The sequence below is a fragment of the Loxodonta africana genome, chromosome 16 (assembly GCF_030014295.1).
Source record: "Loxodonta africana isolate mLoxAfr1 chromosome 16, mLoxAfr1.hap2, whole genome shotgun sequence".
NCBI classification, from domain to species: Eukaryota; Metazoa; Chordata; class Mammalia; order Proboscidea; family Elephantidae; genus Loxodonta; species Loxodonta africana.
This window is the reverse complement of record NC_087357.1, coordinates 68,286,018-68,301,835: the sequence shown is the minus strand read 5'-3', so window position 1 is coordinate 68,301,835 and position 15,818 is coordinate 68,286,018. Positions and strand designations below refer to the sequence as shown.

At 44.8% G+C, this 15,818-nt stretch overlaps 1 protein-coding gene across 4 annotated transcripts in view; it reads left to right on the top strand.

Moving 5' to 3' along the window:
* Nucleotides 1–15,818, top strand: part of LRRC20 (leucine rich repeat containing 20) — a 111,275-nt gene that overhangs the window by 34,894 nt on the left and 60,563 nt on the right. The window contains exon 3 of one of the 4 annotated variants that reach the window (XM_064269662.1): nucleotides 1,617–1,795. The exons of 2 other annotated variants lie outside the window; for them this stretch is intronic. Coding sequence is in view for 1 of the 2 variants with exons in the window: in XM_064269659.1 (XP_064125729.1) it covers nucleotides 1,646–1,862 (217 nt within the window). In the remaining variant the exon portion in view is untranslated. Of the gene's footprint in view, nucleotides 1–1,616; nucleotides 1,863–15,818 lie in introns of all 4 variants that reach the window. One more of the 4 variants, XM_064269659.1, reaches the window with a different exon arrangement.

Genomic DNA, 15,818 nt, shown 5'->3' with positions numbered 1-15,818 from the left:
TGTCAGCTGTTTTACTGGAGAGGCTGGGGACTCGGCAGTCAGGCCCTGGAGAAAGCACCTCTGACACTCAGGATTCCTGTGCATTTGTCAGGGTGAGGCCGGCACAGGCCATGGGCTGTCAGCTGTGCTCTAGAATCGCCCTCTGAGGTTTGCCCTGACAGGATTTTAGCTTCTTCACCAGTGTCCCCAGGTGTACTCCATTAAGACTGACCTACATTGACCCAACCTTCTTAGCATCTGAGTGAAAACTTCAGCATATTTGCAAGAAGTAGTAAGTGTTTATTGTAAAAATCTTACATAATACAAAAATGTATGGAGAGTGAAATAAACAGCCCCCAAGCTCATGGCCACATTCAAGTTAAATGGTCTCCTCAGTCCCTGAAGACACATGCATGTCTCCATCTTTCTCCAAACCAAAACCAAACCCACTATGGTAGAGTCAATTCTGACTCGTTGCGACCCTGTAGGACAGAATAGAACTGCCCCACAGGGTTTCCAATCTTTATGGAAGCAGACTGCCACCTCTTTCTCTCCTGGAACAGCTGGTGGGTTTGAACCATCAACCTCTTGGTTAGCAGCCTTGTGCTTAACCACTGTACCACCAGGGTTCCTCCCATCTTTCCCAGTGCTCCCCTTTTCCTGAAGTGCCTTTCTGCCCTCCTTTCCCTAACTCCCCTTTGAACTCAGTATAAGTGCTGTAGCGGTGGAACTTTCTGGACTTCTGCAGCGCTCAGGGAGCTCATCTTCCTGTGACCTTCTCTCTACAGTTGGCATAATGTGTGGAAAAGCCTGGGAAGCACTGTTGTGGAGATCAGAGTTAAACACCAAAAGTGTCAATCCCTCAGTCTCTGAGAAGGTGAAAGTAGTTGCCTCTAGGGAAGGGGATTTGTCAAGAGGGAGTAGGGCTAGGGGCTGCTCTTTGTCTTAAACCTCCTAGAGCAACTTAGCTCTGTAAACTATGTGCACAAATTACCTTGTTAAAATAAAACCTAATTGTGTGCAGTGCGTGCTGTTACTGGTCCTTTGATGCGGACACAGCCTTTGACGATCAGTTACTTTGCATGCTCTCTGCATCCGCACCTCCCGGCTTTGGAGATCAAGTGGCATTTCAGAGCCTGGCATCCCGAATCGCAGGAGGCCCGGCGGGGGATGTGGATGCTGATTACGGTTTTGCTTCTTACACCCAGGATGCCAGCCCCTAGCTCTAGAATTCACCTGGAAGCACCCAGAGTTCTGTCTTCTGGAAGAGAATGCTGGCTCTTCCCTTTTGGCCCGGGAGTAAGTTTTCATTTTCATGTTCTAGAAAGTTCTAATATCTTTTCTAGATCAGCTTCTTGAATGAGATTCCCATTCTGCCTAAGTCCTCTGTTCTGGTGCCTTCACACAATCCCGATCTTACTCTTTTAACTGCAAACTCCAATGCTCTCATTTACCCTCTGCCTCAGTTTCCACACAGGTAAAATGAGGATGAACATAATAGTTCCGATCTCATGGGGTTGTTGTGAGGATCAAAGTGGATAATGTGTGTAAAGTGCTTAGGAAATCTCTGGCACATAGCAAATGCCGTATAAGGGTAAGCTATGATTTTATTGCCTTTTTTTTTTTTTTTTTAACAGTACCCTTCTGACCACGGAGTCCCTGGGTGATGCAGATGGTTAAGTCCTCATCTACTAACCGAAAAGTTGGTGGATTGAATTCACTCAGAGGCACCTTGGAAGGAAGAAGTCCTGGTGATCTACTTCGGAAAGATCACAGCATTGAAAACGCTATGAAACACAGTTCTATTCTGAAACACGTGGGTCACCTCGCCGTGAGTTGGAATAACTTGATGGCAGTGGCGTATTTAACTGCATATGACCATGGTAGGCAGAGCTGGTGTAACATAACGTAGGCTAATGAGGTGGTGTAGAGAGACCATGGGCTTTGGAGTTTGTATTCATTTCCTAGGGCTGCTGTAATAAATTACCACAAACTTGGTGGCCTCAAACAAAAGAAATTTACTATCTCACAGTTCTGGAGGCCAGGAGTCCTTCTAGGCGCTGAGGGAGAACCTGTTCCACCGCTCTCTCCTAGCTTCTGGTGGCTGCTGATGTTCCTTGTCTTGCAGACACATCACTTCAACCTCTGCCTCTGTCTTCACATCACCTCCTGTGTATGTCTGTGCCTCAAACCTCCTCGCTTTTCTCTTATAAGGACACTAAGATGTTCTCTTTGCAAACCCTTATTTTAATTATATCTGCAAAGACCGTATTTCCAAATAAGGTCACATTCACACATACCATGGGTGGTGGTTGTTGTGAGGTGCCATCAAGTTGGTTCTGACTCATAGCAACCCTATGTACAAGAGAATGAAACACTGCCCGGTCCCATGCTGTACTCACAGTCGTTGTTATGCCTGAACTGCTTGTTGTAGCCACTGTGTCAGTCCATCTCATTGAGGGTCTTCCTCCTTTTCACTGACCCTGTACTTTACCAAGCATGATGTCTTTCTCCAGGGACTGATCCCTTCAGATAACATGTCCAAAGTATGTGAGATGAAGTCTCACTGTCCTTGCTTCTAATAAGCATTCTGGCTGCACTTCCTCCAAGACAGATTTGTTCGTTCTGGCAGTCCGTGGTATATTCAATATTCTTCCCCAACACCATAATTCAAAGGCATCAATTCTTCTTTGATCTTCCTTCTTCATCGTCTGCTTTAACTTGCATATGAAATGATCGAAAACACCATGGCTTGGGTTAGGTGCACCTTAGTCCTCAAAGTGACATCTTTGCTTTTTAACACTTTGAAGAGATCTTTTGCAGCAGATTTGCCCAATGCAATACATCATTTGATTTCTTCCCCCCACCTTTTTTTTTTCGTGCTTTAACTGAAAGTTTACAATTCAAGTCAGTTCCTCAGACGAAACCTTATACACACATTGTTATGTGACCCTAGTTGCTCTCCCTACAATGTGACAGCACACTTCTCTCTACCATGTATTTCCCGTGTCTCTTCAACCCCTCCTTTCCCTGCCTGCCTACTCATCTCACCTCCAGACGGGAGCTGCCCACATAGTCTCATGTGTCTACTTGAGCTAAGAAGCACACTCCTTACCAGTATCATATAGTCCAGTCTGATCCTTATCTGAAGAGTTGGCTTTGAGAATGGTTTTAGTTTTGGGCTAACAGAGAGTCCAGGGGCCATTACCCCCTGGGGTTCCTCCAGTCTTAGTTAGACCAGTAAGCTTGGTCTTTTTACTAGAATTTGAGGTCTGCATCCCACTTTTCCCCTGTTCATCAGGAATTCTCTGTTGTGTTCCCTGTCAGGGTAGTTATTGGTGATAGCTGGGCACCATCTAGTTCTTCTGGTCTCAGGCTGATGTAGTCTCAGGTTTATGTGGCCCTTTTTTTCTCTTGGGCTCATATTTTCCTTGTGTCTTTGGTGTTCTTCATGCTATTTTGCTCCAGGTGGGTTGAGACCAGGTGATGCATCTTAGATGGCCGCTTACTAGCTTTTAAGACCCGAGATACCACTCATCAAAGTGGGATGCAGAATGTTTTGTTATGCCACTTGACCTAGATGTCACCTGAAACCATGGTCCCCAGACCTCTACCCCTGCTACTCTGTCCCTTGAAGTGTTTGGTTGTATTCAGGAAACTTCTTACCTTTTGGATTAGTCCAGTTGTGCTGACTTCCCCTGTATTGTGTGTTGTCCTTCCCTTCACCTAAGATAATTCTTGTCTACTACCTAATTAGTGAATACCCCTTTCCCTCCCTCCCTCCCTACCCTCATAACCATCAAAGAATGTTTTCTTCTATGTTTGACTCTTTTCTTGAGTTCTTGTAATAGTGGTCTCATGCAATATTTGCCCTTTTGTGACTGAGTAATTTCATTCAGCATAATGCCTTCCAGATTCTTCCATGTTATGAGATATTTCATGGATTCATTGTTGTTCTTTGTCATTGCGTCGTATTCCATTTTGTGAATATATCATAATTTGTTTATCTATTCGTACTTTGCTGGGCACCTTGGTTGTTTCCATCTTTTTGCTGTTGTAAACAGTGCTGCAGTGAACATGGGTGTGCATATATCTATTCGTCTGAAGGCTCTTATTTCTCTAGGATATATTCCAAGGAGTGGGATTGCTGGATCGTTCTATTTCTAGCTTTCTTAAGGAAGTGCCAAATCGATTTCCAAAGTGGTTGTACCATTTTACATTCTCACTAGCAGTGTGTAAATGTTCCAGTCTCTCCACAAGCTCTCCAACATTTATTATTTTGTGTTTTTTGGATTAGTGCCAGCCTTGTTGGGGTGAGATAGTATCGCATTGTAGTTTTGATTTGCATTTCTCTAATGGTTAATGATTGTGAGCATTTCTTCATATCTGTTAGCTGGCTGAATGTCTTCTTTGGTGAAGTGCCTATTCATATCCTTTGCCCATTTTTTAATTGGGTTATTTGTCTTTTTGTTCTTGAAGTTTTGCAGTGTCTTGTAGATTTCAGAGATTAGACGCTGATCGGATTTGTAATAGTCAAAATTTTTTTCCCAGTCTGAAGATTGCCTTTTTACTCTTTGGTGAAGTCTTTGGATGAGCATAAGTGTTAGGTTTTTAGGAGATCCCAGTTATCTAGTTTTTCTTCTGGTGTTTGTGCATTGTTAGTAATGTTTTGTATACTGTTTATGCCATGTTTAGGGCTCTTGGCATTGTCCCTGTTTTTTCTTCCATGATCTTTATTGTTTTAGATTTTGTATTTAGGTCTTTGATCCATTTTGAGTTAGTTTTTGTGCATGGTGTGAGGTATGGGTCTTGTTTCATTTTTCTGCAGTTGGATCTCCAGTTATGCCAGCACCATTTGTTAGAGACTGTCATTTCCCCATCATTTGATTTCTTGACTGCTGCTTCCATGGGTGTTGATTGTGGATCCAAGTAAAATGAACTTGATGTGTCTTCTTGGAGCACACCATTCAACCTGCTACAGAGTTGGACTGGGTTCACATACCAGCTCTATACTCGCTAGTAATGCGATTGAGGCTTAAGTAACTTAAACTTCACCAAGCTTCAGATCCCTCATTGTGGTGCATGTTCTAAGGCACGGACAATTCAAGAATGTTTGGCTGCAGCTTACACTCTCCAAAGAGCCAGAGTCACAGGATGTCCAATCCAGTTACCAAAAACCAAACCAAACCCATTGCTGTTGAGTTGATTCTGACTCATAGTGAGTTTATAGGACAGAGCAGAACTGCCCTATAGGGTTTCCAAGGAGCACCTGGTATATTTGCACTGCTGACCTTTTGGTTAGCAGCGAAACTCTTAACCACTACACCACCAGGGTTTTACCAATCTAGTTATTTGGGAGCCCCAAAATCACACAGTCCAAAGCCTCATCTTACAGAGGAGGAAACTAGGCCCATGGAGAAGTTGTTTCCCTGAGATCCCATGGCTGATAGTGGCAGGGCTGGGATAAGAACTTGGACCTCCTGAGTCCCAGTCCAGGACTGCTTCCACACCAAAGGTCACGGGTGCCTCTTTCACATCCAGGAACTGGAACAAGGCAAGACAGAGGATGAAGAGACAGTGGCTCTGTCTTGAAATAGTCTGGTCTGAGGAGGAAGCAAGAGGTACACAGGGCAAAAAAAGCTGCATGAGTGAGTAAACGTAAACCTTAGCACAGGCACGGACCATCTAGTCCCCAGTAATGTGAGTTACTGTCATTATTGTCACCATGATCATCAGCAGCCAGGGCAAAGTCATCATGGCTGAAGGGAGGCCTTGTCCCGCTCTGCCGGGGATTCTCAAACACAGGTTGCTGGGCCCCACTCTCAGAGTCCCTGATTACGTAGGTCTGGGGTGAGGCCTGAGAAGTTGAATTTCCAACACATTCCTGGATGATGTTGATGCTATGGCCTGGGGACTCCGCTTTGAGAACCACTGCCTTGGCCTAGCCTTGCTCCTCAGTGTGGCTCTTGGACCGGCCTGGTAGGCACACAGAACCTCAGGCTACTCTCCAGGCAGGAGCATCAAAGCTGCACTTCAGCGGGGTCCTCAGGTGAGTTGTTTACACATTCAATGTTGAGAGGTGATGGCAGAATGCAAGTTCCCCACCCTGGCTGCACATTAGAACCGTTTGGGGAGCTTTTAAAACTCCTGATTCCCATGCCCCAGCCCACACTAATAAATCAGAATCTCGGGAGTGTCCCAGGTGATTCTTGTGTGTAGCCAAGATGGGGGGAACCACTGGCTAGAGCCCAGAGTGGCAGTGGAAGGGGGAGAGCGGCTACCGGCTCCAACTCTTGGCATTTTATGATGATGAGAACCAATGGTGTAAGAACCGCTGTGTCCTGCCCGAGGTCCCACAGCCAATATGTGATAAATCCAGGCTCCTGATACCCAGATAATTCTTTCACTAGCTATTTTAACTCTCCTCATTGCTGCTGATTCGATTCTGTGTCATAGAGACCCTATAGGACAGAGTAAAACTGCCTTATAGGGTTTCCAAGGCTATAAATCTTTACAGATTTCTTCCACAGAGTGGCCGATTGGTTTGAACCGATGAACTTCTGGTTAGCAGCTGAGCACTTTAATCACTGTGCCGCCAGGGCTCCTTTTAACTCTAAACCAAACCCAACCCAAACCCATTGCTGTCAAGTCGGTTCTGACTCATAGCCATCCTATAGGAAGGAGTAGATCTGCCCCATATGGTTTCCAAGGAGTGGCTGGCAGATTCTAGCTGCTGACCTTTTGTGCCACCAAGGCACCTTTTTGACTCTAAGCTCCATGGTAGCTGCAAGTACCAGTGCTCACAGAAATCCCTTAGAGGTCGTGGAAGATCTGCTCATTGGAAACTCACCATCCCTCATTTTGTTGCAGAGCAGCAGACTGCCCAGAGTGATGGTTATGTCTTTCTCTAGGGAGGCAGTGTGATATAATGGTTAGGGCATGCACTCAAGCTTAGCTCTGGCACTTGTTAACCATATGGATAATTATGCAGCTTCAAAAAGTGTGTGTGCCTCAGAGTCTTCCTCTGTAAAATGGGGACGATACTAATAGTACCAGTTATGGGATTGCTAGGAGTCCGGGGGAGCACAAACAGTTAAGCCCTGGGCTACTGACCGAAAGATTGGCGATTCAAACCCACACAGAAGCACTGTGAAAGAAAGGCCTGGTGACCTGCTTCTATAAGAATTACTGCCCAGAAGACCCTGTGGAGCAGTTCTATTCTGTAACACATGGGGTCACCATGAGTCAGAATTGATTCAATGGCAATGAGGTTTTTTTTTTTTATTTCAATAACTGGATGACCTTAGGTAAATTATGTGACCGTGAGTAAATCATTTAAGTTCACTGTGACTCAGTTTCCTCATCTGTCAAATGGAGTAAGTATAGTACTGACCTTGCAGGGTGGTTGTAAGGCCTAGAGGAGATAATAGGTCTGAAGTCCAGAGCACTGTTTCCAACACATAGCGATGTCAACGAATGGTGGCTGCGGTTATGTGTTAGAGACTGAAAGTCTGTGCAGGAGTTAAGTTCTGGCTGAGTAGGCCTACCTCTCTGAGGGGAGCATTCAGAACCATGGGAATTGAAGGTTCTGGGATGTTTTTACCTGGAGAAGTTTCTGATGTCCTTTGTCCTCATATATGTATTGTCATATAGAGGAAGAGGCAGATATACTATGTGTGATTGAAGAGGGCAGAAGGATCAGCGGGTGGGAGGGAGGCAGTTATCAACATAGTTCATGAAAGAACTCTCTAACAGTTAAAACCATTCTGTGGGGGATAAGTTTCCCATCACTGGAGATGTTCAAGGAGAACTCTGTGCTCTCTGGTAGAGACATTTTGAGAATTTCAGGTCTCAGATCAGAGGTTATATCACTCAGTGTTTCTGCAGTTTGCCTGTTGGTAAGAATCACCTGGGATACTTGTTAAAAACATAAATTCCCTGGTACCATCTTATACCTCGGAGTACCTGAATGGCACAAACAGTTAAGTGCTTGACTGCTAGCCAAAGGTTGGCCGTTTGAACCTACCCAGAGGGGCCTTGGAAGACAGGCCTAGCGATCTGCTTCCAAAAGGTGACATACAGCCTTGAAAACCCTGTGAAAGAGTTCTATTCTGCACACATGGGGTGGCCATGAGTTGGAATAGACTCGACGGCAACTATTTACAACAACAGCCTTAACAACCACTAAAGCAGAATCTTAGGAGGGAGGGGCTGAGGAGCAGCCTCTCCAGGTGATTCTTTCTGGGAGATTTGGGAAACATGGGGCTAAATGACCACCATTCTCCATTTAATTCTGAGATTCCACGAAAAAAAAAGACATTTGTGAAAAAAGAAAATATTTCATGAAAAAAAATATTCCAGAAGGACCAGGTCACATCGGCCTCAGATTTCCTTCGTAGCCTTGGCCAGGTCATGGGATCCTTGCTCTCGCCAGCCTAAATCCTGACTCTGTCCTCCTTGCCCTGTGATATGGCTGTGGGGCCTCGTGACCCTTTCTGCTTACCCCTTGTGGGGCCCTATCACCAGGCACACCTCTCAGCAGGGACTGAGCCGAGGTCAGAGTTGTTTCACAACAAAACATCTGATGTCCAGCTGAATGTTCTGCGTGCTTGGGTTTTGCTTGTTCTGGCTTGGTTCTGCCCATCAGCTACTTTTTATTAGGCACTCATTAGAATTAATGTGATAACCTTTAATAAAGAGCCCATGAGATTTGAATAAAAGGTCTCTTTATTAACCAAAATACTGCCCTAATTAGAGGTTTGGGGACATGCAGTTTGGCTTTCTTGCAATAATTGTAATTATGAGGGTAATTATGCCCTGTGTTTGTTGTAGCACCTTCCCCAGGGATCTCTGTTCTCTATTACAGCCCACGTATCAGCAGCTGGGGTTGCTGGGGAGAGGCACACTTGATTCCAGTTGCTGTCCAGATGTTGATGGAGGAGCCTGGTGTTGCCCCTTATAGTTAGAACCGCTACTGAACCCCCTAGGTCTCTTGGCCTGCATGCACCTCTAGGTAGCATGAGATGATTCCAGTACCCGGAGCCTTTCCTTCTGCAGACTCGTGGAGCCAGGGTGAGGCTCTTGGAAATTGTAGGAGAGGCAGGGATCAAAGGTGATGTCCCAGAGGAATGAAAATGCTCTGGGCCTTTGCTCATGCCATTGCTAATACCTGCGCTTTCTCACTCCCCTTTCTGAGGGTAGAAATCTCTCATTCATCAGCATCCAGCTTGAATCTAGGGTGACCAACTGTCCTAATTTGCCTGGGACTGAGAAGAAAAACGTGGCAATCCACTCTCATAAAGATCACAGCCAGTGAGGACTGGGGACCATGGTCTTGGGGGACATCTAGCTCAACTGGCATAACATAGTTTATAAAGAAAATGTTCTACATCCTACTTTGGTGGGTAGCGTCCAGGGTCTTAAAAGCTTGTGTGTGGCCACCTAAGATACTCCACTGGTCCCACCCAGTCTGGAGCAAGAGAGAATGAAGAAAACCAAAGACATAGGGGAAAGATTAGTCCAAAGAACTAATGGATCACAACTACCACAGCCTCCACAAAACTGAGTCCAGCACAACTAGATGGTGCCTGGCTACCACCACGGACTGCTCTGACAGGGCTTAGAATAGAGAGTCCCAGATAGAGTGGGAGAAAAATGTAGAACAAAATTCTAACTCACGAAAAAAGGCTGGACTTACTGGTGTGACAAAGACTGGAGAAACCCTGAGAGTATGGTCCCTGGACACTCTTTCAGCTCAGTACTGAAGTCACTCCTGAGGTTCACCCTTTAGCCAAAGATTAGACAGGCCCATAAAACAAAACCAGACTCAGCTCAGGGCAAGGACAAGAAGGCAGGAGGGGACAGGAAAGCTAGTAGTGGGGAACCCAAGGTTGAGAAGGGGAGAGTGTTGACACATTGTGGGGTTGGCAACCGATGTCACAAAAAATGTGTATTGTTTAATGAGAAACTAATTTGCTCTGTAAACCTTCATTTAAAGTACAATAAAGATAAATAGATATGAAATTAAAAAAAAATCAGCTTTATACACCTTCTGGTTAAAAAAAAAAAAGATTGCAGCCAAGAAAACCCTATGGAGCAGTTATTCCCTGTAACACATGAGGTTGCCTTGAGTTGGAATCCACTTGACAGCATTTAGGTTGATTTTTGAGGAGGGGTTCACGGGATTTACAGTGCTAAAATTGGGAAAGTCCTGAGCAAACCAGCTGTTATGGATTCAGTTGTGTACCTCAAAAGATATGCTAAAGTCCTAAGCCCTGCACTGGTGAATGTGACCTTATTTGGGGAAAAATGGGGTTTTCTTTGTAGATGTTAAGTTAATGAGGACATACCAGTGGAGAGCGGATCCTAGTCCTAATCTCTTGCAAGTGGTGTCTTATAAAAGAGAAGGATAGACAGGCAAAGAGTCACACACAGGGGAAGACACCACGTGAGAATCTGTCTGCAAGCAAAGGAACGCCAAGGTTGCCAGCAGCTACAAGAAACTAGGAAAGGGGCATGGAACTATTCCTCTCTCAAAACCTCCAGAAAGAATCAGCACAGCTGAGACCCTGATTTGGACTTACAGCCTCCAAAACTGAAAGACAATGAATTTCTGTTCTTCAGAGCCACCCACTTTGTGGTATTCTGTTATGGCCGTCCTAGGAATCTAAGAGCCTGGGACAGGACGGTCACCCAAATGGAGGCTTGCATCCGTCTTCAGCTACATCATTGTGCAAACTGACCTTGAACAGTTTACCTACCAACACTGGCTGGGCATTTCTGGACTGATATCCTTAGAGAAGACTGGCTGCTTTGAGGACCCTTGGAAAGAAATTGAAAGGCCGTACCTCTTCTATCTTCATCATGAACACATTCTCTCTCCACTTTGGGGTGTACGTGTATTCGTTGTGTGATTCTTCAATGATACCTGAATCTGGAAAGTTCCACTTCGTAGTGTCTACCCCAACCAATGCAGACAGTAATTGTCTTTTTTTCATGGGTCTGCCTTTCTCTGTTTATCTTCTTGAGGAAGAGCTGTCTCCCCTCAGTTTATCCTTGAACTTGTTGGGTTCTTTTTCCAATAAAAGTTATTTTTAAACACTTGTTAAATTTATTTTTCCATTTTAAAAGTAAACTATCACTACATATATTTGACAAATGGTTTTACATAAATATACATACTAGTACTTTATTTATTTTATAAAAAATAAACACACAACAGGATTATAAGTAGTAACTAATTGCTCAAATCTCTTGTAATAGCAGCTGTTAGCATTCTGGCTATTTTTCCTTCCATCTTTTTTCCCAGCCATGCATACTTTGTACCCAGTTGCAGTTACAGTGTGCATATAATTTTTATATTCTACTTAAAAAAATAAAACCTAAACATTATAACGAACTGTTAAACAAGAAAAACAACTAACAGACATGAGTTGACTAATACTATTCAAGGAGCTCCACAAACAATATGGAAACCCTGGTGGCGTAGTGGTTGAGTGTTACAGCTGCTAACCAAAAGGTCAGCAGTTTGAATCCACTAGGTGCTCCTTGGAAACTCTATGGGGCAGTTCTACTCTGTCGTATAGGGTTGCTATGAGTTAGAATTTACTTGAGGGCAGCAGGGTACCAGCAATATCCATAATTACACAAGGAAGACCAGTTAATACAACTACTATTCAAATTTATGCATCAACCACTAATGCTAAAGATGAAGAAATTGAAGATTTTAACCAGCTTCTACAGTCTGAAATTGACCAAACATGCAATCAAGATGAATTGATAATTACTGTGATTGAAATGTGAAGATTAGAAACAAAGAAGGATCGGTAGTTGGAAAATACGGCCTTGATGATAGAAACAATGCCAGAGATCACATGATAAAATTTTGTAAGATCCAGGGCTTATTCATTGTAAATATCTTTTTTTGAACAACATGAATGGTGACTATACACTTGGACCTCACTGGATAGAATACACAGGAATCAAATAGACCAAATCTGTGGAAAGAGATGATGGAGTAGCTCAATATCATCAGTCAGAACAGGGCCAGGGGCTGACTGGGGATGAATTGCTCATATGCAAGTTCAAGTTGAAGCTGAACAAAATTAAAACCTTGACTATAAGGTCATAGTTTGGCTTTTGTGTCCCACCTGAATTTAGAGACCATCTCAAAAACAGATTTGATGCATTGAATGCTAATGACCAAAGACCAGACGAGTTGTGGGATAACATCAAGGACATCATGCATGAAGAAAGCAAAAGGTTGTTAAAAAAACAGGGAAGAAAAAAGACAAAAATGGATGTCAGAAGAGACTCTGAAACTTGCTCTTGAATGTAGAGTAGCTAAGGCATATGGAAGAAATGATGAAATAACATAGCTGAATAGAAGACTTCAGACAGTGGCTCAAGAAGACAAAGTATAATGAAATGTGCAAAGACCTGGAGTTGGAAAACCAAAAGGGGAAGAACGTGCTTGGCATTTCTCAAGTTAAAAGAATTGAGGAAAAAATTCAAGCCTCAAGTTGCAGTATTAAAGGATTCTATGACTAAAATATTGAACGATACAGGAAGCATCAAAGAAGATAGAAGGAATACACTGAGTCGCTGACCAAAGAGAATTGGTTGACTTTCATCCATTTCAGGAGGTAGCATGTGGTAAAGGACTGATGGTATTGAAGGAAGAAGCCCAGGCTACACCAAAGGAATTGGTGAAAAACAAGGCTTCAGCAATCAACGGAATACCAGTTGAGATGTTTCAACAAACTGATGCAGCACTGGAAGTGCTCACTTGTCTATGCCAAGAAATTTGGAAGACAGCTATATGGTCAACCGACTGGAAGACATCCATATTTGTGCCCATTCCAAAGAAAAGTGATCCAACAGAATATGGAAATTATCGAACAATATCATATGCAAGTAAAATTTTGCTGAAGATCATTTAAAAGAGGTTGCAGCAGTGTATCGAAAGGGAACTGCCAGAAATTCAAGCCACATTCAGAGGAAGATGTGGAACGAGAGATATCATTGCTGATGTCAGATGGATCTTGGCTGAAAGCAGAGAAAAACAGAAAGATGTTTACCTGTGTTTTATTGACTATGCAAAGGCATTCAGCTGTGTGGACCATAACAAATTATGGATAACATTGGGAAGAATGGGGATTCCAGAATGCTTAATTATGCTCGTGTGGAACCTGTACATAGACCAAGAGGTAGTCATTTGAACAAAGTGAGGGTATACTGTGTGGTTTAAAATCAGGAAAGGTGTGCATCGGGGTTGTATCCTCCTGCCACAATTAGGCAATTTGTATGTTGAGCAAATAATCTGAGAAGTTGGACTTCACGAAGAGCTCAGCATCAGGATTGGAGGAAGATGCATTGACAACCTGCGATATGCATATGACACAACTGTGCTGAAAGCGAAGAAGATTTGAAGCACTTGCTGATGAAGATCAATGAGCACAGCCTTCAGTATGGACTACACCTCAACTTAAAGAAAACAAAAATCCTCACGACTAGACCAACAAGCAACATTGTAATAAACAGACAAGATTGAAATTGTCAAGGATTTCATTTTACTTGGATCCACAATAGATGCAGCAGTCAAGAAGTCAAACAATGTATTGCGTTGGACAAATCTGCTGCAAAAGACCTCTTTAAAGTGTTAAAAAGGAAAGACGTCACATTGAGGACTAAGATGCGCCTGACCGAAGCCGTGATATTTTCGATTGCTTCATTTGCATGCAAAAGCTGGACAATGAATAAGGAAGACTGAAGGAGAATTGATGCCTTTGAATTATGGTGTTGGTGAAGAACATTGAATATTCTGCCAGAAGAATGATCAAATCTGTCTTGGAAGAAGTACAGCCAGAATGACCCTTAGAAGTGAGGATGGTGAGATTTCGTCTCACGTACTTTGGACATGTTATCAAGAAGGACCAGTCTCCAGAGAAGGACATCATACTTTGTAAGGCAGAGGGTCAGCAAAAAAGAGGGATACCCTCAGTAAGATGGATTGACACAGTGGCTGCAACATTGAGCTCTAACAGGGAGACCCTCAGTGAGATGTATTGACACAGTGGCTGCAACATTGGGCTCTAACAGGGAGACCCTCAGTGAGATGGATTGACACAGTGGCTGCAACATTGAGTTCTAACAGGGAGACCCTCAGTGAGATGGATTGACACAGTGGCTGCAACATTGAGCTCTAACAGGGAGACCCTCAGTGAGATGGATTGACACAGTGGCTGCGACACTGGGCTCTAACAGGGAGACCCTCAGTGAGATGGATTGACACAGTGGCTGCAACATTGAGTTCTAACAGGGAGACCCTCAGTGAGATGGATTGACACAGTGGCTGCAACATTGAGTTCTAACAGGGAGACCCTCAGTGAGATGGATTGACACAGTGGCTGCAACATTGGGCTCTAACAGGGAGACCCTCAGTGAGATGGATTGACACAGTGGCTGCAACATTGGGCTCTAACAGGGAGACCCTCAGTGAGATGGATTGACACAGTGGCTGCAACATTGGGCTCTAACAGGGAGACCCTCAGTGAGATGGATTGACACGGTGGCTGCAACATTGAGTTCTAACAGGGAGACCCTCAGTGAGATGGATTGACACAGTGGCTGCAACATTGGGCTCTAACAGGGAGACCCTCAGTGAGATGGATTGACACAGTGGCTGCAACATTGAGCTCTAACAGGGAGACCCTCAGTGAGATGGATTGACACAGTGGCTGCAACATTGAGCTCTAACAGGGAGACCCTCAGTGAGATGGATTGACACAGTGGCTGCGACACTGGGCTCTAACAGGGAGACCCTCAGTGAGATGGATTGACACAGTGGCTGCGACACTGGGCTCTAACAGGGAGACCCTCAGTGAGATGGATTGACACAGTGGCTGCGACACTGGGCTCTAACAGGGAGACCCTCAGTGAGATGGATTGACACAGTGGCTGCGACACTGGGCTCTAACAGGGAGACCCTCAGTGAGATGGATTGACACAGTGGCTGCGACACTGGGCTCTAACAGGGAGACCCTCAGTGAGATGGATTGACACAGTGGCTGCGACACTGGGCTCTAACAGGGAGACCCTCAGTGAGATGGATTGACACAGTGGCTGCGACACTGGGCTCTAACAGGGAGACCCTCAGTGAGATGGATTGACACAGTGGCTGCGACACTGGGCTCTAACAGGGAGACCCTCAGTGAGATGGATTGACACAGTGGCTGCGACATTGGGCTCTAACAGGGAGACCCTCAGTGAGATGGATTGACACAGTGGCTGCGACATTGGGCTCTAACAGGGAGACCCTCAGTGAGATGGATTGACACAGTGGCTGCGACACTGGGCTCTAACAGGGAGACCCTCAGTGAGATGGATTGACACAGTGGCTGCGACACTGGGCTCTAACAGGGAGACCCTCAGTGAGATGGATTGACACAGTGGCTGCGACACTGGGCTCTAACAGGGAGACCCTCAGTGAGATGGATTGACACAGTGGCTGCGACACTGGGCTCTAACAGGGAGACCCTCAGTGAGATGGATTGACACAGTGGCTGCGACACTGGGCTCTAACAGGGAGACCCTCAGTGAGATGGATTGACACAGTGGCTGTGACACTGGGCTCTAACAGGGAGACCCTCAGTGAGATGGATTGACACAGTGGCTGCGACATTGGGCTCTAACAGGGAGACCCTCAGTGAGATGGATTGACACAGTGGCTGCAACATTGGGCTCTAACAGGGAGACCCTCAGTGAGATGGATTGACACAGTGGCTGCAACACTGGGCTCTTACAGAGCATGGCACGTAGGATGGCACAGCATTCCGTTG